The 24,553-nt window shown below is 54.8% G+C and overlaps 6 protein-coding genes across 6 annotated transcripts; 2 read left to right on the top strand and 4 right to left on the bottom strand.

The window, feature by feature from the left end:
* Positions 1 to 85: 85 nt before the first annotated feature.
* Positions 86 to 3,391, bottom strand: J7T54_005121 (homoserine o-acetyltransferase; the record flags this gene model as incomplete). Its single annotated transcript, XM_051505861.1, has 4 exons — positions 86 to 1,437; positions 1,726 to 1,856; positions 2,020 to 3,187; positions 3,244 to 3,391. The coding sequence occupies 4 exons, from the start codon at positions 3,389 to 3,391 to the stop codon at positions 86 to 88; spliced, it is 2,799 nt and encodes a 932-aa protein (XP_051362767.1).
* Positions 3,392 to 3,714: 323 nt separating this feature from the next.
* On the top strand, positions 3,715 to 4,006 carry J7T54_005120 (NADH-ubiquinone oxidoreductase 9.5 kDa subunit-like protein; the record flags this gene model as incomplete). The annotated part of the gene is made up of 2 exons (XM_051505860.1): positions 3,715 to 3,904; positions 3,960 to 4,006. 2 exons carry the CDS (start codon positions 3,715 to 3,717, stop codon positions 4,004 to 4,006), a joined length of 237 nt encoding a protein of 78 aa, XP_051362766.1.
* A 261-nt stretch (positions 4,007 to 4,267) lies between these two features.
* On the bottom strand, positions 4,268 to 12,132 carry J7T54_005119 (Beige protein-like protein; the record flags this gene model as incomplete). The annotated part of the gene is made up of 4 exons (XM_051505859.1): positions 4,268 to 9,070; positions 9,118 to 9,515; positions 9,564 to 10,878; positions 11,416 to 12,132. 4 exons carry the CDS (start codon positions 12,130 to 12,132, stop codon positions 4,268 to 4,270), a joined length of 7,233 nt encoding a protein of 2,410 aa, XP_051362765.1.
* A 1,768-nt stretch (positions 12,133 to 13,900) lies between these two features.
* Positions 13,901 to 15,574, top strand: J7T54_005118 (Subtilisin-like proteinase-like protein; the record flags this gene model as incomplete). The annotated part of the gene is made up of 2 exons (XM_051505858.1): positions 13,901 to 14,278; positions 14,333 to 15,574. 2 exons carry the CDS (start codon positions 13,901 to 13,903, stop codon positions 15,572 to 15,574), a joined length of 1,620 nt encoding a protein of 539 aa, XP_051362764.1.
* Positions 15,575 to 19,288: 3,714 nt separating this feature from the next.
* J7T54_005117 (Platelet-activating factor acetylhydrolase 2) lies at positions 19,289 to 20,881 on the bottom strand (the record flags this gene model as incomplete). The annotated part of the gene is made up of 1 exon (XM_051505856.1): positions 19,289 to 20,881. One exon carries the CDS (start codon positions 20,879 to 20,881, stop codon positions 19,289 to 19,291), a length of 1,593 nt encoding a protein of 530 aa, XP_051362763.1.
* A 42-nt stretch (positions 20,882 to 20,923) lies between these two features.
* On the bottom strand, positions 20,924 to 22,803 carry J7T54_005116 (Glutamyl-tRNA(Gln) amidotransferase subunit A-like protein; the record flags this gene model as incomplete). Its single annotated transcript, XM_051505855.1, has 5 exons — positions 20,924 to 20,955; positions 21,325 to 21,460; positions 21,515 to 22,320; positions 22,382 to 22,483; positions 22,548 to 22,803. The coding sequence occupies 5 exons, from the start codon at positions 22,801 to 22,803 to the stop codon at positions 20,924 to 20,926; spliced, it is 1,332 nt and encodes a 443-aa protein (XP_051362762.1).
* Positions 22,804 to 24,553: the final 1,750 nt, after the last annotated feature.

Raw genomic sequence — 24,553 nt, 5'->3', positions numbered from 1 at the left:
AGGAGTGGTTTCATCATTTCCATCATTCATGTCTATAATTTCCCTTTTTATTTTACATCGGACCACCAACTGCTTGTACCTGGGGTTAGCCTAGGAAGAGTCTGATATTTCCGCCGACATGCTTGAGGTCCAATAAGAATGTGTCATGCCCAAAAAGACTCATCTCCTCGCTCAGCTCCATGTGTGTGACGTTGCGGTTCCCACTGAGACGCAAGGCTTCAGCGACCTCGCGCTGTTGCCACGCTGGGAAAAGAATGTCGCTTGCCACGCCCATGACCAGCGTCGGAATGTCACGTAGCGGCTTCAAGCCCTGGACCAGGTCCTCTGGAGGTCTTGACGAGCCGGGGACTGAGGGTTCCGTAGTATCAACTTGCGACTCTGGCTGCTCCTCGTACGGTGTTTCCGGTAGCGTCAACGTGCACGCCGCCGGCGCGGCCACTGCTTCCGAGTCGCCCTTTTGCATCGCCTCCTGCCGTTCGCGCCTGCGGCTCAGCGTGGCTCTTCGGTGCTCCACGCCAAGATCGAACAAGTCCATGGCCTTGCTGACGTACAGCAGTGAATTGGGGTCGTATGTCAGACACCACTTCTCTCCTGCGTGATCCAAGTAGGTCTCGACCAAGAAGTCGGGACACAGCGCAGGCGGCTTGCTGCTGTCCGCTCTCCGTCGTCCAAAGCGCTGCTCCCACTCTGGTCCAGACCGGTACGTCACCGTCGCAATCTCGCGAGCCAGCTTCATCCCAGCATGCGGAGGGACGCGACTGTCATAGTAAAAGCCACGGTTCCAGTTGGGGTCCATCATGAGCACCTGGCGCTGGGTGTGGCGCATGGCAATGGAGTAGGGGTGACTGCGCGCACAGCCGGAGATGCTGACGATCCGGCCGACTCTCTCGGGGAACAGCGCGCCGGTGGCGAGAGACTGCATGCCTCCCATGCTAGAACCCACGCTGGCGTAGAGCTTCTCAACGCCGAGATGGTCGAGGAGGCGAAATTGGGCGCGCACCATGTCGTCCATGGTGAGGATGGGGAAGCGCGTGGCGTAGCGCTCTCCGTTGGCGGGATCGACGCTCCCCGGTCCCGTCGAGCCATAACAGCCTCCGATGACATTCGTGCAGATGACAAAGTGTTTGTCCGTGTCGACTGGTCCTCCTGGGCCTATAAACTTCTCCCACCATCCTGGGCTGGGGTTTGCTTCGGTGGAGTGGGCGTGGGAGCTGGCTGACAGGCCGGTGTGCAATAGAATGACGTTGGACTTGTCCTTGTTTAGCGTGCCCCATGTCTCGTAGGCAATGTCGAACGAGGGAAGGACACCTCCCCAGTCCAGCAGGAGAGGCTCTTCACACGTATACTTCTGCGTCTCGCCGACTGTGTAGGATGGCTCTGGCCCCGAGGGTGAGCTCCTGTCCGAGAGAAGGGTCTGAGACCTGGACTCGAGCGCATCTAGGCAGGGAAATGCCATCGCTGGATTGGAAGATGATTTCCGCGGCGGAGGAGAGTGTATGCATCGTGCGGTGGTGAGTGAAAATGCTGATGTGAGCGCATTGTTTCGTGGTTTGAGCTGCCGCAGCAGCGTCCGCGTGGAACTCCTCATGGGTATCTATTGAGAGTGACTGGTATGCGTATGGTTGTAGGCGCTTCGGAAACAAAAATACAGAACATAAAATCGAATGAATTGGCAGACGTTTCTATAGCAGTTCATCATCAAGTCGATTTCTAAGGCGGACGGACAATCGGCGAGGTCGGCGCATGGCGCCATGTCACGTGCCGATATCCGAGGCCAGTTGCGGGTGTCTCGACGCGCCATGCCGATGAGAATGAGAGTGAGCGCGTAGAGCATAGTAAACCTCGACTGGGCCAGCCTAAGCTCAATTTGTCCAGATGATGTTACAGTCATTCAGAACCCTCTCTAAAGCTTGCCCGAACCGCTCAAAAAAGGGCCATCCTATCTTTCCTTATTGCGTCTTTTTCACCAGTGGAGGCGCAGGCTTGCTATACACCCAAATTGCGCAGAACATCACAAACCCACTGACCGTCGCACCAATGCCAGAGATCCAGGGCCACGCGCCCGAGATGACAAAGCTCCTTGGCCACTCATCGTGAGCCATGTGGCGGACACTGACCGTGCGCTTCTCATCAATGTACGTGTAGAAAGGGCGTTTGTAGTTGACCCTGAGATTGAAGATGCCGTGCTGGTCAGGCAAGATGAGATCTGTGCTGTAGGTGCAGGCCCCATCGGTCGCAGAGTACTCTTCCTGCGCGAGGTTAAGACGATGGAAGGGTGACAGCATGCTGACCTCGAGCTGCGGGGGGTCATTGGGGTTGGCGTTGAAGGGCACCCAGGCATCCCAACGGTATTCTGATAGAGAAATCTGGTAGTGCACTTCGTTCTTGATGCGGTAGATTTCCGGGTTGGTCTCGTTGCTGTCCTTGAGACGGTGCTCGATTTCATCGACCCTGAGCACGCCCAGCTCTTGAAATGTCCATCCAGTCAATGTCTTGGCGAATGCCGCATTCTTTGTAGAGACCTTGCTGCCTCCCTCAAGGGCAACCTTGGCGTCGAGCCACTTGTCCTGGAGCATCTCAGCGGACCCGAGAACCGTCACGCGAGCCGAGTTGCGCGCCTGGAAAGCAGACGCAAGCGCGAGCTGCTGTCCTACAGCAAACAAGTCGTCTGGGTCTACAACTTCGGTCTGCTCCTTGGGGTTGTAGCTGTAGGCGGTAGAGGGCGCGCGGAGGATAGGAGTGAGCAGCTCTCCAGCGCCAAGAGTATGCCCAACTGTGTGTGGCAAGGCTAGAACCTCATCATCGCGCAGGGAGAAAACGTCCGACATGTCACCCCTCACAGGCTTGGAGTTGTGCAGTACAAGCGTATCGTGCTTTTCGCTCGCAGAGACAGTATCGTAGTTGAAGTGATCTACAACGAGTCCAGTCCGTTCCTGGGGCAGTGAGATGCCAAGCTCAGCGAGGAAGGCAACTGTCGATGTCGAGGCCGGTGCTGTCGCAGACAATGCGACCATGATATTTCCTGCCGCATTGACAAAGTCGAGGAGGATTTGGGGCGTCAACTTTGGCCCAAGAGCCTTGACCTTTGTAGGCAGGAAAACGATGTGGTCGTACGTTCGCTCGCCCAAGTGGAACAGTTGAAGGTCTTCGCTGCGAGGTGTGTCATATGTAATATCGAAGCCTCGATCTGCACAGTTCCGTAAGCAATCGTCGAATGGCGGCACAACACTTGTGAGCACTCACCACTACCAGCCAGACTTCCAAAGAGCTTGCTGTAGCTCTCTTTCTCGGCAACATCGTCCAACACAACAAGCAATCGGTTGCCCGTGACGCTTACAGCCGACACCACCGACGCAGCCGCCAGCACGGCGAGGCTTAGTAGCGACCGCATTGTGCTGATTGTATGTGATGAGTCGTTGGTGAAGTGGGAATTGGAGCTCGCGCTGAGCTTCCGTGCCTAGATTTGGGATACGTAGCCTCGCTGGTACCCTGCAACTTGCTCCCCACACAGGCTGGCGCGGCGGCACTAGCAAGCTGCGACGTGGGGGCTCATCGGAATCGGATAATCTTGCTCCGGGCTTCGGATACCTCAACACCACGAAACCTAGCCAGACGCCATCGCAAGGTCAACAATCAGCCTCAAACCTCCAATTGTGTGCGCATTGCCTCTTCCCCGCCCTTGAGCTCACGCCCACTAACATATATCGTAGCACCATGTCGTCCGCGCCCCATTTCTGGTCTACACCCTTCCGCTACTGCCGCTGGGCAGCCGTTGAGAAGCCCGCCCTCTTCTGGTCCGTCATCATCGGCGGCATTGGTCCCGTCATGATTTACCCTATCCGCTCGCTACGCTACAACGTCCTCAACGACCCCGATCCTCCTGCTATCCCCAACACATACCCCGGTAAGATCTAATGCGACACGCCGAGACGAGGTGCGATGATGCTAACGCGCCACAGTCCCATCCGGGCCACGAAAACAACTGACTGGCTACGATGACGAATAACCGAACTTGAGGGCAATGGGCACTTGTACATATAGCGCGTTCTTTCAGGTTGAGAAGCAGGAGACGCCGGCACTCAATTCGACAATGTGGTATTTTCGTTCATTCACGCTTGGCTTGCTGAAATGACAATGTCTGCTACCACCAATTGCAAGTTCAACCCTCGAAACGCCCGCTGTCCTTTCTATATTGATTTTTCCATCTATGCACGGGTCATGCTGGTGGGTTGGTAGCAATGCGACTCTTCTTCGATCGGCGGAGGCTCTATCTGTCCCGACCTGCGAAGTTCCATTCGTACTGCCTAGCGTCAGCTCGGATCTCCATACTCGGATCAGGGATACCTACCACACGCCCATCGTCGTCACCAGTGTAAACACACGTAGGCATCGGGCTGATACAAGTGATGCCAGCCTCTGTGCTGCCCCCTTTGTCGCTCTTGGGATCCACATGATCCAGGCGGCGCAAGAACTCGAGCGTCCATTTGCCGCCTTTGATGCTTTTGCGCCAAATGTTGACTCGGCCTTTGCGGTGACCGGTGAACACGAGTTGGTCTTCCAACCACTCATTGCCAGCGCCCTCGTAAAAGGCACATGAGTGAACGTAGTCCTCTGGGTCTGTGCACACGTTCATGTCCAGTATTAACGATCCATTCAGCGTGTACAGCAAGACATTTGGCCCCGAGCAAAGCATGATTTCGCCAGTGACGTTGTTGATCTTGGCGTCCTCGACGGCCCGCACAAAGGGCAGCTTCCGGATGAAGGCAAGCTGATTGAGATCCCACAGCATGGCTTGGCCATCTGCAGATACGGAAACAAAGGTGCTGAATACCTTGCTCACGGCGAGCATTGTAACAGGCGTCTTGTGGCCAAATAGACTCGAGCGTGGTGTGATGTCGACAGGCTTGTTGGGTGTGGTCTGCACCGAATAAACTGAGATGACACAGTCTTCGCCTGCGGTGATCAGTGTCTTGGAGTCAGCGAACGTGGCACATGAGATCTGTCCAATATGCAGGTTCTCAAATAGGCCTGCCAGCTTCCGGTTGTCTCCGTGGAAGAACCGCACACTGTTGTCGGCAAAGCCCCATTCGAGATACTTGTCCCACGGGGGAAGGTTGAGTCGGAAAGGCGACGCGCAGAGCAGACGATCCAACTTAGGAGCATAAGTCAATGAAGCGACTCTTTCCCTGCTCTCTAGCAAAGGGTTGGGCAAACACCGCAGTGAGAATACCGAGGTGTCCAACCTGCGGATCATGCAGCGCACGTTCTCTCGTGCTGGATGAGGTTTGGTAAACACTTGGTGAGGTGTTTGGCCAAAGTTGTGAATAACACCCGCTGTGATGGCGCGCTCGTTCACATCAGTCATGCGATCAAGGTCGCTGGAGCCTGAGTATGAAAGGTGGTGGAACACGTTGAGGTTCTCAACGGCCGCTTCCCCAAGCTGCTTGAACCCGAACACAAGATCGATCCAGTGGTGCAGATTCTCGCTGACATAGGGGCTTTCTAGGGCCTCGCGATGCTTGGCGATGAAGATCTTGGGATCGCCCTTGGCCCACGGTGGTAAGACGACATTGTCTACCTTCGCACCTGTGCTCTGCCGGCGACCAAAATCGTAGTCATTTATGTTCGTGAGAAACTCAGGCAGACAGAAGAATTCCGGCGTCAGCTCGCGCACGTCAGCCTTGTTCTTCCGCGAGGCAGAGTCCCAAGCATCTGGTATGGACTGGAACAATCGGTCGGCATGGTCGAAGCTGTCGCCCTGCACCAGCAAATAGGACTGCACAAATGGCGGCAGGCGGATGAGGTAGGACGATACGATCATCGCGGAGGAGTAATGCGTCCCGTAATGAAAGGGCTCCTGTCCAATGTCCTTCAGAGCGCTGTAAGTCTCGATGAAGCCCGGCACCCTGCTCTGCGTCTGCGCGCCCATCGGCTTGGAAAGATCCCTGAAAGTGGTTGGGTCTTCCAGGTCGAGGTCCTCGCTCGTATAATCTGCAATGATCCAGGGGAACACGGGATACTGCGTCAAGTCGTTGAAGGTCCTCCCAGCCAACGTGTTCACCATCATCAGGTAATGGAAATTTGAGACCTCGCCCCTTTGCCATTTCTTCATGATCGGTGTCCACGGAGCTGCGTTGAAGAGGGTGCCCAACCGTGAGCCAAGTCCAGCTGGAGACTCATCCACAACTTTGAGGACTTCAAGTCTCCAAGCATCCTCAGGGTTAGGAAGCGCGCTAGCCGTGCTCGTGTGAGGAGCCTTGTTCATCATCTTCAAAAACAGCTCGTCCCTGACCGTAGGGTTGATCTGCGTGAGGAGGTAGCTACGGCCGTCTGTGAAGAAGATCTCAATGGCCACGTCCCGGAACAGGAACCGACGCTTGGAGATGCTGATAACATCATGCCAACGCCAGTGCCTAGATTCTTGCTCCCGATTGCCAGCAATCTGGCGTTTCTCCATGGTCTTCGCCCCGGTGACAACTTGCGTAAAGGGGTCGCGCTCTTCCGGCGGTGCTTGCCACACGTTCACGATATCACCATTGGCACATTGAAATACATTGTCCATAATGTACAAGGCGTCTTTGCCGATGATGAGGATGCCCTCGCATGCCTCGAGACCGGTGATTCGCGACACGTTGTAAGCCGCTTGCACCTGGTCACCGTGCTCGAGCCGACGCATGACTTTGCGATTCTTGTCCTCAAAGCTGTCCTCGTCATTGGGGTCGTTAGGGTCGTCTACCATCTCGAAATCGTCTTCTGGCACCAGGCCGGTGCCTGTTGAATCTTCGACCTCTTCTCCGGCATCATCGTCCGCTGCCTTCGATTTAGGTGATGTTCTCTTTTTGGAAGAGGCTGCGACTGAGGCGGCCTGGTCGGTGCTCGTGTTGAGTTGCGTTACAGGCTGCGGCGTAGCTGTGCCCTTTCGTTTGGGCTGCATCTTGTCCTCGTTCGTGGAGTAGTCGGGAAGCAGCCTCAGCCTCATCCTGTTTCGCCCTTCGGTTCGGTCGAGCTTCCATCTTGTTGGACGAGCCTCGCTGAACACTGCGCCGGGCCTTCTCAAGTCCCTTTCCATTTTGCGCCAGACCGGAATTATGTATGCCAAGTCGTCCTGCTGGTCTTGAACGAGACGCTGGTATTTGAAGTGCTCGGAGTTGAAGATGCTCTTCATCCATGCGCTATTTCCGATTTGGTGGTTGAACAGAATCTTGTCGGTCGCTTCGTTTTCTGCTTGCCACATCCTGAGCCTATCCTTACGCTTAGCAAGGCGCACCTTAGCTGTTTCCGTAGTCTTCGTATTCTCGATCGTGACGAATTCCTCCCATGTCTTCGCCATGCTGCCGAAGAACAAGCTGTCCAAAAGTTGGCGATGCTGATCCACCCATTCGACAAACGTTTCGTCGTCCACTTCAGTGAGCTTCAGGAAATCGTTGACAAGGCCACGATGGTCGGTTTGCAGACTCGAACGCAGGAGCAGATACGACTCCTCTGGCTTCTGGACAAGGATGACACGCATGAAATGGGCGGCACTGTGGCGCAGAGCTGCTTTGTCGACGACTAGTTTAGTGTACAGCTGATACCACACCAGCCTAAGGTAGTCATCGTCTGAGTTGAAGCATGCCAGAATTGACATCTGCCAGTAGGCCATTTTGTCAGTAAAAGCCTTGGCTTCAACTTCACTGGTCTCCTCGTGGTCCATGTCGGATAATCGAAGCAAGATAACTCTGAGCAAGCAGCCGCGGATCATAGAAACGGCCTGGCTGCAAAGGCGAACGCTCTTGAGCTTCTCCACATCAGGTCGTTGCAGAAACTCCAGGACAAAGCCACTGAAGTCGACCATTACCTCGGCTCCATGCAGAAACCAGCCCTCAAAGATTGCTTCCGACAAGTGATGGGAGAAACGAGCGATGTTGGTGATGATCCGGGGCTCGCAGACCGCTTTGTCTTTCGCCTTGATGTAGGCTGTTACCTCGGCGACCATGCGCTGCAACACAAAGGATTCAAAAAATGCTTGATGCTCTTGGAAGCCAGGAGGAACCTTGGTGAAAAGTCCGAAGCCAGGGAACTCCTTCCTTGCGATCATTTGATCCATGAACACCTTGATCACTAGATCCAGAAAGCCTTCCAAAAGCTCGTTTGTTTTGCCCATCGACGCCTTGGCCGACAAGACGGTTGAGCTGGTACTAGATAAATCAGACTGGTCCTTCTGTGAAGTCAGCAAGACAAAGGATGAAGCTCGACGCAGTGCTGTTCGTTTGATCGACAGTGGCTGTGGCGGCGTGAATGCGTCCGCACTAACACTGCTTGTCCTAACGACGGGCACCGAAGCTGTGCCTCCACCAAATGGGCGGATGATCACATCATCTCCGGCGAAGTTGAGCGCGGAGGAACCCGACTGAAGTTCAAGATGAGGCGCGACAGCATCGGCGCTCACGACAACCGGATATAACGTGGCAAGGAGCAGTCTAGTCCAGTCAGAATTGAGGGCAAAGTCCCTGAATTCTGAGGATCTCGCATGCAAGTCGGAGAGAAAGCCAAGCATCGTCTGGAGGACCGTAACATGCCCTAATACTCTTTCCCGCTCTCCAGAGAAATTCAATCGACTTCGCAGAGTTTCTGCCAGATCCATTGATCGAGCCCTCGGCCGCCCTTCGGACTGAGATGTCATGGTCGTGGAGCTTTCAGGACCAGACCCTCGTGCAGGCGAGTTCGAGTCATCCTGATGCCTCATGACCTCTTTGAAGCCGTTCTGCAGCAAAGATGTGATTATATGCAAAGCCTCCGGATACGCGACTTTCCGCTTTCCGAAGATGTCGACGAGTCCGGAAAAGTCAAAGTCCCTTCCGAAATTGATCTCAGCAACGTCGTAGCCAAACAGGATGCTAAGGCATACTGGCCATAAAGTAGGAACATCCCAAAACTTCCGCAGTCGGCTGGCCATGATGGTGAACCCTCCACTCTTGTTCGCAAATTTGTTAGTATACGAGGAGCCATGGGCCACCAAGAGTCGCGCCAGGATCTTGCATCCGTGAGTCACTATCTCCACGTCGTTCTCGGCCAGGAGATACAACAGCCACTTGTGAAATTAGCTAAACAAGTCTAGCATAGGATTTTGTAACATACCTTGTTTGTGACAGTCCGTGCAAACTTCTTGACGTGATTGAGATTGCCCTTTTCGCACAGTATCCCTGAGTACATCACCAGGATCTTGATTCCAAGGGCTTTTTTCGGTAGATACTTCACTCCATTCACAGGTGTATTGCCAGTCAGCAGATCAACCACCGGTCTCCTCGCCGAAAGAGGTGTGCCTGCTCTTGACGTCGCGGACACTGGTCGTGGTGTGCGCGGCACCGAAGCAGAAGGCGAGTGGAATGCGTAGGTGATGAAGAGTGCCAGTGATCGCATTACTTCTTGGCTCAAGTTGGTTTTGACGAGCACCTCAAACGCTTCCATGAAATGAGGGGTGACCTCTTCCGCAACTAACTCCCCTTTGACGGCGTCGAGCAACCTCTTCACGATCCCTTCAAGATTAGCAGGACTAGTACGCATTTAGTTGAGGCGTGACTCACTCATGCGAACCAATCTCCTACGGTTGAACTCGTGGTATTTGGTAGAAACCGCAAACGTTACAAATTGCTTGTAATACATTTCTTGAATCCTTGGTGCCGATTTGCGCCAGATATCCAGGTCAATGAGGAGTATTCGATAGGCAAGCGGGTTGATGATGAAGGATTCAATGGGCGATGCGTGATTGTAGCCAACAAACTCCAATACCAGGCTCAGGGTCCTGAAAGCCAAGCTGTCTCTCTCCTGGTTGGAGATAGACAACTTTTGCACGGGTCCATCATTGCTTGCCCAGCCACCATGACCAAGCTTGAAGCGCAGAATCATGCTGAGTATGCCGTAACCTGTGTCGCGTTCCATGGCCTCACTATTGCGCCAGCTCTTGGAGATACAGTAGAACATCATTTCCAAAGCCCGTACGGTCTCCTCGACCGTGGAGGCGCGCTCGAGCAGCTTCAATGCCAAAGGTGTGAAACCTGCCAAGCGCCAAAGGTTCTCATCCATGTATGAAGGCACGGTGACAACAGGACTACCGCGAAAAGAAGCAAGCCCTTGAACTTTGAATACGGCATCCGTGACAAAAGGGACTGCAGAATTGATGGCGAGTGCAGAGCCCTCCTGATTCGACGCTCGAAACAAGCTTCGCGCCGCCATTCGAGGTAAAGATCGCAACAATCCAGTGTTCATGTATTGCACATTAGTTTGAAATGTTGCGTGAGGGAGAATGCTGAGAAGTATCTTTGCTTCTGGAAGCAATGTGCTCGCCTTCTCCCGCACTGCCCTCAGAATGTCCGAATTTTCATTCGCCCCATGATGCACAATCTCGTTACGCAGCCCCAGCGTAGCTGATGCTTCATATGTTTGAAATCCGCCCAAGCTATCCTGGAAATTTCCCTGATAGCGAGGGCCAAGTCCATAGTGAACGGCGAGGTAGTCATCACTCAGGGCATCCTCGAAGAGATGAGCAGATGCTAGTGACCACCTTGACGAGATTAGTCCTGGACCGACCTTCATCGACAGCTCGCGAGGTGTGCCGAGGAAAGCTTGGACTGGGTTGGTCTTGTTTTGTGTAGAGTTGAACGAGGCAAAGCTCTGCTCGCCATGAGAAAGGGGCGGCGTGGCTGGGTAGTTGCAACGGAGCTGCTCTGCGAACTCGCCATCAACATAGAGCGAGGCTTTGCTCGAAGACATGGTCCTCGGCCGACGGTGCACAATGGCAATATGGTACCATTTGTTCTCCTTGAAAGACACTGACTTGAACCTCACGCTCGGCTTGTTGGAAGTCACCGAAGTTTGGAGGATAAAATTGCCAGAGTCCTTCTCGAGATACATCAGCAAGAAGCATGTTTGTGTTGCGTCAAATACGCCGAACAAGGTGGTATGGGCACTAGGATCGTAGCTGTCGATCCGAACCCAGGCTGTGAAAGTGTAACCAGCAGCTGTCTGAGGCGGGAACGAGCGTCCCAAACTAGGTAACTCAAGCGAGGAGTATCCATGGAGTGACAGGTCGAACTGAAAGAATGGCGGCCCCGAGTGTCGCGTGGTCATATCAAGACAGAATTCTGAGGCGTCCGTGCCAGGGGCTGTAAGCAAAAATTGCGTGTCTGCCGGTTGATTGACTCCGAGATACATCAGAAGACGGCATATCTCAAGGACCTTTTGATGTTCCATCGAGGAAAGAGTCCGCTCAACGCCAAAAGCAGCCCTCAGGAATTGCGACAGGACACCTGTGGAGTGTATGGCGGCACGATTGTGTATCGATTGGGAGGCAGCACATGAAATCGTCTCCAAGACTAACAGGGAACCAGCCGACGGTTCAGAATCAGGGGTGTGCGGGAGAGCTGACCAGAAACTGACCAGCGATCTGAGGATCTCTGGGTGGCGGATGATAGCCTTGGCATTAACAAGCTCACGCACACTCGGGTTGATATCGTCGACCGATCTGACTAAACACAGCTCCCATTCTTCGCTGCCTTCGTCCGCCTGAGACGCGGCATCGGGACGGAGTGCCTTTGCGATCGAGTGGCAGAGCAAATCAATGGCCTCGTCATCCAGACAGAACGCGAGGAGTTTACCGAAGAGCTGGCACATAACCCAGGAATCTGCTTCGGCGCCACCGAGACCAATGCTTGCGATGGCTTGTTCCAAGGACTCCCACCCGCCACCCTCAACCCTGTATCGAAAGAATCGCTTATTACCAGCATGATTTCGAAGTCCGGCCGCCAAGACGTCTAGAGCAGTTTTGAGGAGCCTCAAAAGAGCGAGAACTTCTGTTTCTGTCCTCTTGTCTGGGTTGTAGTAGCCTGCATAAGCCCGCAGCACGTCAAGAACGCGCTCGAATCCTTGTGCATGACGGAAGTCATCTTGGGCCGTTGTGCCAGCAGTGGATACATGCTGGGCTATGTTTTTTAACCCTTTTACCAATTTGGTTTGTTCAGGGTACCCATCGTCCTTGCGCGTCAAAGAGTCCTTGGCAATATCGTCGACCTGACCCCTAAGAATCTCAAGTGCCTTGCTGATCGGGGGATTCGAGGCCGAGGTGGACGACCGATACCGACGAGGAAGGGCGGACATGGCGCCTTGCGCCTCGAACCAGAGAACCCGGATATCTCAGGCGCCCTTCAAGGGTCCGAGGTGTACGTTATCAGAGCAAGCATTGGACGTATACGCTGGGAAGGATGTCGAGCAGTCGTTTCGATTGATAGGTGTCGTGTAGGCGGGATGTGCGAAGGGGAATTCTCGTGTTTCTGCGTTCGAAGGTCGTGGTTCACGTAGCAGCTGCTCTACGATGTCTTGAGAAGCACAAATTCTTGACGCCGTCTCGTGTCTATACAGTTGGAAACCGCTGGCGTGAGCATGAAGCTCCAAGTCAGATTCGAGGCTGCGTGGCTTGGTTGTTGGTGACGGCACGGCCACCCTCCACTTTGACTGCCCCGCTGTCTCCAAAACTTGCGAAGAGCACCTGCACCTTATTACAGTGCTTACCCTCATAGTTGTGCAACGTGTGGATAGGTACTTTCGCCATGCGCAATGAAGTCTATGGTAATAAATTTGACAGTCTGCGGTATCTCGGTGAATATGCTGAGATGGGTTGGTAGAAGTGTAAGCATTCAAGACCATTGGCCAGCACGTGATGTGTGTCTCACGATGGTTGATTACCTTGTCGCAGGCTAAACGAATGCCAGGTATTATGCAGAGAGATAAACTCGTAAATGACCGAAGACTTCTTCAGATCACTGTACAGAGCCACACTCCCAAGGTTCAGAACATGTCCCTATCCTACAGTCTACGCACATTGAGCTCTTTGTGACACCGGCTACAGTGTCAGACTCTAGGGTAGGCGTAACTTGGAGACATGATTAGCGCTAGCAACACAGCCACACTTCCCCAGCTAAGCCGCATCGCTGTATGACTCCACCAACTGACGCTACTTGGTGCACGAAGCTCGCGAGTTTCAACCCGAGACATGAGATGTTCTTCGGCTACGAAGGCCTGCGTGATTAGACCGTCGTGCTTCAATAGCCAAAGATAACGGAAGATCAGCCACACTGAGACAATGTCAACAGCTGAGCACGTGCTCTATGAGAGTGACACTGCGCAAGATCAGGTGGACAGCTTGGAAGAGCTTTCCCCGCATTTGGTTGCCGCTAGGGGAAGGCACCGCAGGCAGCAGGAAGTAGCGATACCTGATTGTAGCCATTGGCTGGGGCTTCCCAGCCGAGGCCAACCATTGCACGCGACGGTTGATAGTCTATTGCCCACCGCTTGATAAGCAGTTTAAAGAAGTATTTGGTCCTGCAACATTAATATCGACCATGAGACTTCAAACAACGAAGTTCATTAATGTGTATTCTTATGAATGTCAAGCTTGAGTCTTCGACACAGCATCAATCCATGAGTCCATGACCAGCTGATGCAGGAACCACAAGGGTGCGCCAAGTAGCAATACTTGCTTATCCGTGTGAGGCGGAATCGCACCATTGAATCAGTTATCGCATCGCTGTGGAAACCGATTATGCTATTCCATTGGTCCCAAGCCGCAGCGCTAAGCCTGCCTGAGACAGACAGATCCACAACCTGCTATCGTCCGCGACTGGTGACTGGATGCGTCACTGTTGCCGCTCCGGATGCTCTTTATCAGCATGCCGTAGTTCGTCATGCTTCTGCCTCGTCCCTCCCTCTTCCCCGACCTTCCTTCTCCCATCCTCCTTCCTCCATCATCCATCACCATCTTCATCAGATTATTATCTTCCACGTGTTTCGGGAGGCTCAAACTCTTTTATCGTCTTCTATCCCGTCCTTTTCCTAGCGTCTCCGGTAGACGGCCCAGAATCGCGACACCATGAAGAGCATCGCAGCCTTGTCCCTGGCGGTTGCCGTCCAGGCCGCCTCATTCACAACCGAGACTATCCACGGTGATGCTGCGCCCATCCTTAGCTCCATCGATGCGGATCACATCCCCGACTCATACATTGTCAAGTTCAAGGACCACGTCGACAATTCCGCTGCCGACAACCACCACACCTGGGTTCAGGCCTTCCACGAGCAGAAGCCTGCTGAGGACCAGTACCTCGAGCTACGCAAGCGTGGCCTCACCGATGACCTATTCAGCAAGGCTTTCGGTGGCCTCAAGCACCAATTCGCCATTGGCGAGGGCTTCAAGGGATACGCTGGTCACTTCCACCCGGATGTGATTGAGCAGATTCGTAACCACCCTGATGTAAGCTTTGGTTAGCCCGCGTCTCCTGCGTCACCTGACTAATGCACATAACAGGTCGATTACATCGAGCGTGATACCATCGTTCACACAATGCTTCCCGTCGATGTCCAGGAGTCGGTCACCGAGGACAAGTGCGATGGAGAGACCGAGAAGCAGGCTCCTTGGGGTCTTGCCCGTGTTTCACACCGTGACACCCTCGGTTTTGGCACGTTCAACAAGTACCTTTACGCCGAAGATGCCGGCGAGGGCGTTGATGCCTACGTGATTGACACTGGTACGAACACTGAGCACGTCGACTTTGAGGATCGTGCTCACTGGGGTGCCACGATTCCCTCTGGCGATGCCGACGAAGATGGCAACGGTCACGGTACCCACTGCTCCGGTACCATCGCCGGTAAGAAGTACGGTGTCGCCAAGAAGGCCAATATCTATGCCGTCAAGGTGCTCCGTTCCAACGGTTCCGGAAGCATGGCCGATGTTGTCGCCGGGGTTGACTACGCTGCGAAGGCTCACGAGAAGCAAGTCAAGGCCGCCAAGGACGGTAAGCGGAAGGGATTCAAGGGCTCTGTAGCCAACATGTCCCTCGGTGGTGGCAAGACCTCCGCCCTCGACGCCGCTGTCAACGCTGCCGTTCAGGCTGGTGTCCATTTTGCCGTGGCCGCTGGCAACGACAACGCCGATGCCTGCAAGTACTCTCCCGCCGCTGCCGAGCTCCCTCTCACAGTTGGTGCCTCCGACCTCAACGACGACCGTGCGTACTTTTCCAACTACGGAAAGTGCACTGATATCTTCGGCCCTGGCGTCAGCATCCAGTCCACTTGGATTGGATCCCCCTACGCCATCAACACCATCTCTGGCACTTCCATGGCCTCTCCTCATCTTGCTGGTCTCCTCGCGTACTACCTCTCTCTCCAGCCTGCCGGCGACTCCGAGTACGCTGTTGCCGAGATTACCCCCAAGGAGCTCAAGCAGAGCCTCATCTCTGTTGCCACCGAGGGTGCTCTGAGCGGTATGCCCGATTCCGACACCCCCAACCTGCTCGCCTGGAACGGCGGCGGCTGCAGCAACTTTTCCAAGATCATGGAGGCTGGCGGCTACAAGGTTGAGCGTGCCCCTTCCACCATGGAGAAGGTTGGAGCTGTGATTGAGGACGACATTGAGATTGTCCAGGAGCAGATTGCCGACACCTTCCACCACTTTGAGCACTTTGAGGAGAAAGCCGCCAAGCTCAGCGAGAAGGTCCGTGTTGCCGTCGACGAGGAGCTGAACAAGTTCATCACAGAGCTCAACATCTAGGCACGGGGAAGTTAATGTATGATTGGACGGGATGCATACACCTTGGGTATAGCAGATTGGCGTAGACAACACGGGTTCATATTTCGTTGATTTTGATGAGTATCCTTTGCTGTTTGTATAGCTGGTTTGTGGGATCTTGTTTGCTTTAGATTGCATATGAAGACACCCCGACCACGAATATTACTCATTAAACAACAGCCCTATTCCTTTTTGGTTTCCTTTGTGACGCACACCAGGTGTTGGCTCACCTCTCTTCTGAAGTGTGGAGTTGGGCAAGTGCGCACACGGTGAGTTGCGCTCCTGCTCCGTGCCAATGCACCTTCCGCGATGCTGACTTGTCGAAGCACCTAGGGTGGCCCGTGTTGTTCGAAATCGCAGATGCTTTTCCATTCTCTGTTTATCATTCCCATCGTCACAGACCATTGTCGAGTCACTCCACGCACACAAATACCGGCCATATCATTCTGGCATGCTTCGTCGTCACAGCACCAAAAGGAAGAGGCCACAAACTCTTACTCGCAGCAAGTCGGCCAGCTCCATTAGCCACATCAAAGAATATCAGCTCGGTGCAACTCACGGGGTAGGCGAGAGGGACGCACGTATCGCTGCACGCATATCTTTTGAGCGCTTCTACGGTCGCCAAACTCAGGGCATGGCACCATGGCACTATCATCAATCAGAGCAAGTCGAAGGCAACCAAGGGACAGCTCGCCAAAGCTTTCCTCGACAATCAACTGCCATGCAAGATGAGACTGATGGGCTTCAAGGTCTTCGGCGCCAGAAGAGCATTCGATTCGCGGAGCCGGGCGGGCGTCCAAGGAAGCATCTGGCAGGTCGAGCAAGCGGACGTTCCTTGAGGCCTCTGCCAAGAGATCCGAGCAAGAACGTACGCGACGGAAGCTTGGTTTCAGAAGATTGTATGTCAAGCTGCGATTCGCAAACGTTAGACCGCATCCGGGAGCTTCAAGTCAGCGACGGCTCCTGCACCCTCGAAGACGATTCAGATCCTGTTCCTTTTCCGCGACTTCGCAAATCCAGATCCTTGTACACGGCTTCGGATTCACAGTTCAAAAGCGGCTATTGCAGCAATGGCCCAAACCGGCAAGAAAGCCCAGTTCCGTTGTCTTTGCTACACAGCAACGTAGGAAAAGAGAACAGACCTCTCCAGGCCAGCCCCAATCTGGGTCTGCGTGCACCAAAATCAATGAGCTTTCTTCGAGGCCGGCGTGAAAACACAATGTCGCACACAGTCAGTCGCCTCGGGTTGGGGATAAATGAAAGAGCCACCCTGGACGAGTGTCGCGAGGCCACAAGTCATTCGGAACTTAAGTCTCAACCGTCCTTGCTCTTCCTATCGAAGATAAGACGCACTGATGGATCCTTGGGACTGAGGAAGTCACTGCGCACCAGCAGCAACAACAGTGCATCATTATCTTCGGCGTTTTCCGGTGATTCTTTGGCCGTGCCCAAAGGAGGCAGCTTGCGTGCAAAGGCTAGAAAAGTATCAAGCACATTGAAGGCGAGAATGAAGGGGCTTTTTGGACGGCAGAAGTCTTCTTTTGGATCCTCCGAGATGAACGCTCAATACCAGCTTCGCAACACGGATGAGAGCTTCCCCAGCCCGATGATGGCAGCTGAGAGCGAAGGAGCAACAATTTCCCGGGGACCTTCTCGAATCGCGATACTTCAGGCTGTCGATTGTCAGCACCAGGTTCAATCTCGTCAGGGCAGTCTTGAAAGCGTGGATCAACATTCGAATACCGACGACAAGTCGCGAGTGACTAGCTGGACCGATTCCGTCACCAATACCGCTCTCAGTCAACCGACGCAGGTGGATCGGGACAGTCAACAATTACCTGTGATCCGGGAGAGAGGAGCCCACAGCTCTTCCCCGACACATCTAGAAGCCCCGGCAGGCCAGGATACTGTCACAGCACAGCTAGGCTCCCTTGATAGTCAGAGAGTGTACTCTGCACTGATCAAACGAGCAAACGAGATTCAGATGCGCCAGGCGAAGGAACGAGAAGAGAACATGCACGGTGTCAAGGCTCATGGCAAAGCGCCTCCGCGAAGCAGCTCTATTGACCAAGTCAGGTCTGGTGATTATTCTCCACCAACAATCCGCTGTGTTTGTGACGATAGTGACGTTTTCCAAGACAACAAGAATGCAGTCAGAGAGAGCACTGGGGCACCTAAGAACTCCCCAAGGACCAGACCACGGATTTCATATAGCTTAACATCAAGGGAAGGCTCGCCAAACCCGTGGTCGGGGAAGGTGAGCGACCCACCTGGCAAAGCGACCTTTGCAATGCACCGGGATGCCGATCACCCCACGGCCTGCGAACAGCGGATGTCGGAATTCTTCGCGAGCCCAACAGGCCATATGTTCCGCACCACCAGCCCGTTCCGGAAGGCGTTGCAAAGCAACTTGGCGGCGGCCGCTGCCGATGATGGTCAGAAACCTGCTCGTGTATAGGATCCCGAGTATCTGGGGTCGATGTCGGACGTCAGTCTGCCACCACGGCATCGAACCCCTGAAAAGTCAGAGATGAACGACCACGGCAGTTGCGCGGATAGTGTTTACTCCTCGGACGCCCAGGCTTGCTCCCCTGTCTCTAGGGTAACCACTGATGACCACGGAATGGCAGTGATATATTCACAAGACCGGAAACAATCGCCTCAGTCTTCGACAATCCGCGAAGTCTCGCACGCTAGCTCGGCGGAGTGGAAGATGTGGCTGAGCTCTCATGCATCTAAGCTGGACGAACCTGGAAATCACGCTTCATCCAAGCTATGGACCGCAAAAGAGCCTCAAATTTCACCTCGCATGGGACATGTGCGGGAGCAGGCGGAAATTGACTCGTCAGGCGACTTTGCCCGGTCTCCATCATATGCAGCAGGCTCGTCCACTGAAATAACACCGGTGAGGGTTGTCCCTGACAAACCGCCTGGAGAAGCAGCCCTAGGCTGCCGGATGGATGATACAGAAAACAGGGCACCAACGGCTGGGGAGGATACAGATGCCCTTAAGCCGCCCATTCCCATGCGCAGCTCTCTTCGGATGGCTCCGTCTATGCCCGCTTTGACTGCCAGCAACCTGCGTACCGCGACGAATGGGAATCAGACGACCCTTCGCCCGACTGCTTCTCTTCAAGCAATGCCGATGAACAGCGCTTCCCGTCGAGAGGAGGCCTTGTTGAAGCGTCGCGCTCGCATGGAAGGGCGCCCGGGCGCCTCACCAACACACTCCAGTCCTGGGCTCACGGCCGCTGTCGAGAGACAGTTTGGCAGGATTGTGGTGGACACGCCGCCTAGGAACTATCGCAAGGACATCGCCGGAGAGAACGTGCCCCCGAGTGCGCGCGGCGGTACAGAGCACAGTGACAGTAAGGTAATGGTCGAGCAATTCCTAAGCAGCCGACGCCAGAGGATGGCAGGCAGCACAGCAGACAGCATTAGGGGGAGCTTCCCAGCATTTCTGTGACCATCAAGTATACAATACAACTGGATGACGATGGTGTTTGACGAGCATTTATACGTGGGTAACAAACGATGGCTGGGGAACTAAAGGGCAAGCCGGGTTGAACAGTCTGAACAGTATTGCCCGAAAGATAGAAAATAGGATTAATGAATTGCTACTGGTACTCGCTGTCGTGTCATGATATATGTGGTAAACCAAAAAAAAAAAAAAAAAAAAAAAAACCAAGGAAATATCTACAATTGCGGGCTGACGTGCACCTCCCATAACTTCGCCTTGTCTTTGGGAAGCTCCTTTTTCCTCTCTTCACTGATCCATTTGCCGTATTCTTCGTGCGTGACCGCCTCAGCAAGCAAGCCACCCTGCCTAGTCTTGCCCTCGAGGAGATAATGGTAAAATTCGTCCGCCACGTTGACGTATTCCTTCAACGCACCCTTGACATCCAGGTTCGCACCAGTCGTCCAGCTAAGGAGAAGTGGCTCGAGGAGCGGTGCGTCGGTCACGCTGGGGTGGGCGGTGCCCAAGGAGGTGAGAAACCAGCCGGGGGCGGGGGAGTCGCGAACAAGGTCGCGGACCGTGTCAAAATGCGGACGGCCGTGAAACGGGCTCACGTTTCGACTCCACGAGTTGGAGTGGACGATGAGCAGGGGAACCTTGGTATCCTTGTTCAGGGGTCCGGAGCCCTTGCCTGGATCGAGGATGATGCCGCCAATGGCATCGGAAGCCACGGTGGACAGAGCTTGCAGCGCGCCCGTTGCGCCGTACGAGTGACCGCCGATGAGGAGTCTGTCCATGGCGAGACGTCCGGACCAAGAGGCGAGTGTGTCGACGTGCGCACGAGTGTTGTTGATGGGAGCACCCTTGCTGAGGGCGGCAAGGAGGTCAATGGCGGCGAGGATCTCGGCGTCGCGGTAGGCGAGTTGTAGCTCCTTGAACTTGGGGGTGTCGACGTCCTCCTGAAGCTCTGATGGCTTGAAGTGCAGTCTTTCCCGGCCGCCGGTGGCGTCGTTTGCGTTGAGCTTGATGAGGGAGCCGGGGGAGGATCCATCCCTGTGCTCAATGGCGGCGACGACCTGGCCGCGGGAGGCGAGTTCCCCCAGAAAGTTGGTGTAGTCGGTGCGTGAGCTGGCCATGCCATGGGAGAAGACCAGGGGGGCCAGCTTGTCGTTGGACTCGAGTAAGGGTGCGTCCACCTCGGCGGGGATGGTGATGCCGCCGCCGACCGCCCAGAGGAAGAAGGTCATGACAGGGCGGGTGATGAAATTGTCAAAGCCCCCGAGCTTGGCGTATCCGCGCGCCGTGAGTGAGACGGGCTTGGGGATCCATGTGTATCGTGGCTTTTTGGAGCGAAAGGCCGGATCGGTGGGGTAGTAGAATGTGACGAGGAGGGACTCTATCTCGAAAGCTGGAGAGCCGTCCTTGAAGGTGTGCTCTGATATACTCTGCGGCCCGTCTGGGAGGGGGACCTCAAGATCGACGGCACCGACGCCATGGGGGCCCGTGTACGAGGGCAGAGGGGATGCGAGGAGATGCGTCTGGCGGATGGTGCAGTAGAGATAGTACAGCACGATGGATGCGCCGAGGGCGTATCGCCATGTTAGTCGGGGGCGGAAGATGCGCGCGAGCATTGGGAGGATTCGGGAGGACCACGTCCGCGCTGTGTTCTGTGATAGCCATTTCGGCTGTGGACTGGTGGAGGGTTGGGACTGCGATGGCATGGCGAGAGGCGCGTCGGGGGAAGATGAAGAGATGGCGGCTTCTTCGTCGTCGGAGGTGATGAGGGAGGCGAGCTCGAGGTTGTTGCTGTCCCGACGATGCGTGGCGGGCATGGCGTTGGGTGAGGTTGAAATTGATGAGACTTTGACGTTGGATCAAGCGACGAGGTTGAGAATCGCCAGGTGAGCTGAGCGAGGTGAGACTGAGATGGTTGCAAAATCAAGGGTATTCGTTAAAGAAGCGCGCATTCGGACTGGGGATTAGGCAGGGATGGTGGCGAAGCTATTCTGTCGTGGACGGGTGGGTCCGTCCGTGGCGACGATGACGCAGGCGATGCTAAAACCCGATACCATAACCTCAATCCCGATGTCAAGATTGAGCCTGATGATTTATTCAAGATTTGTGAGATGATGCAGAGTTTCCCTCCTTGTCTCTCCAGCCCCGTTACTCCCGAGTTGCGTCAACAAACAAACACCCATCGCTATGCAGACGTGTCTCATGTCTATCCTTCAAGATGCTCACCACACCAACTTGGACCTCCATCCTCCTCGCTCACTGAAAAGCGGACCGACACTCGCAGCAACCTGCAGCAGGTGCTCGTCGCGATACCGGCCACTGACCAGCGTGACGCCAACGGGCATGTCGCCTTGACCAGCAAACCCAGGCACGTTGATCGCGGGCGTATGAAGGCCCTATATCGGATCGATCAGCATCACACAAGCCGTCACCGCAACAGAAACACTCACCGTCCACATGCCGTTGAACTGGGGATCACCAGTCCACGTATCGGTCACGGGCGCGACATCCACCGAGCTGGGCGCAATAATGGCCGCGTAGCCGCTCGCAATTCCATCCATCTGGCCCCTCAGAGCGGCCAACGCGTCAAATGACCTGAGAAACGTCCGTCTAAGTGTTCCCCCCTGAATGCCCGCGGCCGCAGCGACCAATTCCCTGCTCATCGTGTCCCTGGCACACGTGCTCTCACGGTGGAAGACGACCTGGATCTCGTGGCGTAGGACATCCGTCTGCAGCTCGAGGACATTGTCAAAATCAGACGGCAGCGTAATCTCGTCCACCATGGCGCCCGCGTCACGGAGAATCTGCCCTGCCCTTTCCATGGCCGCCACGGTGCCGGGCCCGGCGTTCTTCCACATGGGTGGACGGAGGATGGCAAACTTTTGACCCGGGATGATCATCTCCCCCCTTCTAGGCGCCTCGTCGTCATCCTTCAACCCAAAGACGTCGCTCAGTTTTCGCAGATCACGAGGTTCGCGCGTCATGAAGCCAAACGTGTCCAGTGTCGGGCTCGTCACCTTCTGTCCCTCGCTGCTGATGCTGTTCCACGTGGGCTTGAAGCCGTACACGCCGTTGAACGAGCTCGGGCGCATGATGGAGCCGATGGTCTGGGTGCCGAGGCCAATGGGGACCTGGTAGTCGGCCACGGCCGCTGCGGAGCCGGAGGACGAGCCGCCAGGCGAACGAGACGGATCATGTGGGTTCTTGGTCCCAGGCGTGACGGCCACCACTGCGTACTCGGTGGTCCTGGTCTTCCCTGTGTTACTCGATGAGCGACACGTCACACGGCAAAGAGGGTAGGGAGATCACTGTATTACCCATGATGAGAGCGCCATTCGCGCGAAGGATGGCGACAGACGTCGCGTCCATCAAGGTAGGGTCGTCTTGGTGCAGCGGAGAGTTGTGCTTGGTGGGAAAGTCTTTGTGCTGCCCCGTTAGTGTCCGATCCCTCCATGTCGCAACAACGCATGATCGAGGACTGACCCTTGGTGTTGATGACATCCTTGACGCCAATGACAAACCCGTGCAATGGTCCTCTCTGGCCTTTCGGTATTCGATCCAGCCGTCGTGCTTGCTCCAACACATGGATGGGATCGAGCGTCGCCCAGGCGTGAACCTCGCTGTCGCGCGCAGCGACTCGGTCAAGGAGCGCCTGGGCATATGCCTCGACTGTAAAGTCACCGCGCAGGATGCACTCTTGTGCTTCGCTCGCGCATAACGTGTGCAGCGCCTTGGCCATGATCGTCGAGTTATGTCACGCACAGTCACCGAGGTCTGTTGGAGCATCAGGCTAACGGGGGTCTTGCTGCCTATGTAATATGGGACAACGACTGCTGACCCCAACATCTTACTTAGCGCACGCAGTGGTGCTCCAACCCGCGGTCATTCCCACCGCATGTCCGCCCTCCACTAGTCCTCTTGCACACGAGTGCAAAATGTCAATTCGCTTAAAGCCGTGCGCCCACTTGGCAATGTCCGCCCGCGCGCATTCTCTCGGCTTTGGGGTCCGGGGAAGCAGACTCGCAAAGGGGTTACCCCAAGTCGGTCGCCACCTGTTGGAGTCGTGAGGAACGCATCTTGGGCTTGATAGGCTGTGAATATGCCAGATTGGGTAAGTAGGCGTCGAGACCTGGGAAGACTGGACCTGTGAAAGAGAGAATGGGATTTCCCATTTGGAGTAATCACTCGCCTCTGTGGAGGATGGCCTACGGGCCACGGTCCGTGGTTGAGTGGAAACAGAAAGTGTCTTGCCATCCGCCGTGGGTGAGAATGTTGTGATAACACGATAACAAAGCAAGTGTGTCTGGCCACCACTCTGTGTGGTCAGCGAAAACTGTTTCCTCACAGTGGACTGCGCCGGTCGGTAGACGCATGGGTTGCTAGCAATACTATTAAGGGAGCCAACAATTCACTGTGACTCTACACTCGATGACATGAGTACTGCTCTGGGGAATGACTTCAAGGCTTGCCACGTTTTCTCCAATATTTCGGGTGTCTCTCAAGTACTCCACAAGATCGCAGTTACCTACATGTAGCCACGTAGACAGGGTCAAGTTTCAACACATTGCGCACGTGCTTGGACGAATGGACCCCATTGGAAAAGAAGTGCTCGGCCTGCTCAGTCTTCGACAACATGATCCAGGAACTGGGCGGAAGTATGAGGCGGTCTGTTCAATTACAAGAGCGTCGCTGGATGGACTGACTGCCCACGAAATGGGCGAGATGGTTGAGTTTGAGGACAAACCCCCTTTCCCCTCTTGTTACTCTTCTCATCTCACTTTTACATACATCTTGGAATCACGAACAACCATAGAACTGAACCTACGAACGCAACACTACCTTGAGAACCGCGAATGATGGACGGCCGACGGTTTATCACGGCGGCGGCAAACTTTCCTACGGACGAATCTAGTGCCAGACGCGTTATCCAGGCTCCCACGGATCGACGAGACCGAAAAGGAAACCCCTTCGTACCATGAGGAACTGGGAGATATCTGGAAAGACGACGCATGTATGTGAACGACCGAGCTACAGGTGGACGACACGCGAATGGCAACCGCGTTGGAACTCGAGGACAGACAAAGTCAGCTGTAGGCACAGGGAAAGACAATCGCCGTGGGATATACGTTCCTGTCGTCATCTACAGAGACACCTTTGAGGAGCACTGCACACATCCGACACTGGTGTTAGCGTTGTTCGAACGGCTACGGCAAGCAATCTCACCGGAAAAGAAAAAAAGAAAAGAAAAAACTTTTGCGCATAGGATGGACTATTTCGAAAACCCATCAACACGACATGGCTGACTTGCAGCCCTCGGCTACTGAAGACGACCACACGGTTCTTGTGTTCCTCCTTCACCGGCAGCTCATGGAAGAATGCGGATGCGTCCAGCATGATCACTTATTTGTGCATGAGTAGAGGTCATCACGGGAGGACAGCGATGCTTTGCTACCACATCTGGGGGCGCACATTACTGGCACAGTCGAGTC

The sequence above is a fragment of the Emericellopsis cladophorae genome (assembly GCF_022114955.1).
Source record: "Emericellopsis cladophorae strain MUM 19.33 chromosome Unknown NODE_17_length_331089_cov_116_747350, whole genome shotgun sequence".
Classification (NCBI taxonomy): Eukaryota; Fungi; Ascomycota; class Sordariomycetes; order Hypocreales; family Bionectriaceae; genus Emericellopsis; species Emericellopsis cladophorae.
The sequence above is the reverse complement of the archived record's forward strand: the minus strand, read 5'-3'. Positions and strand labels throughout refer to the sequence as shown.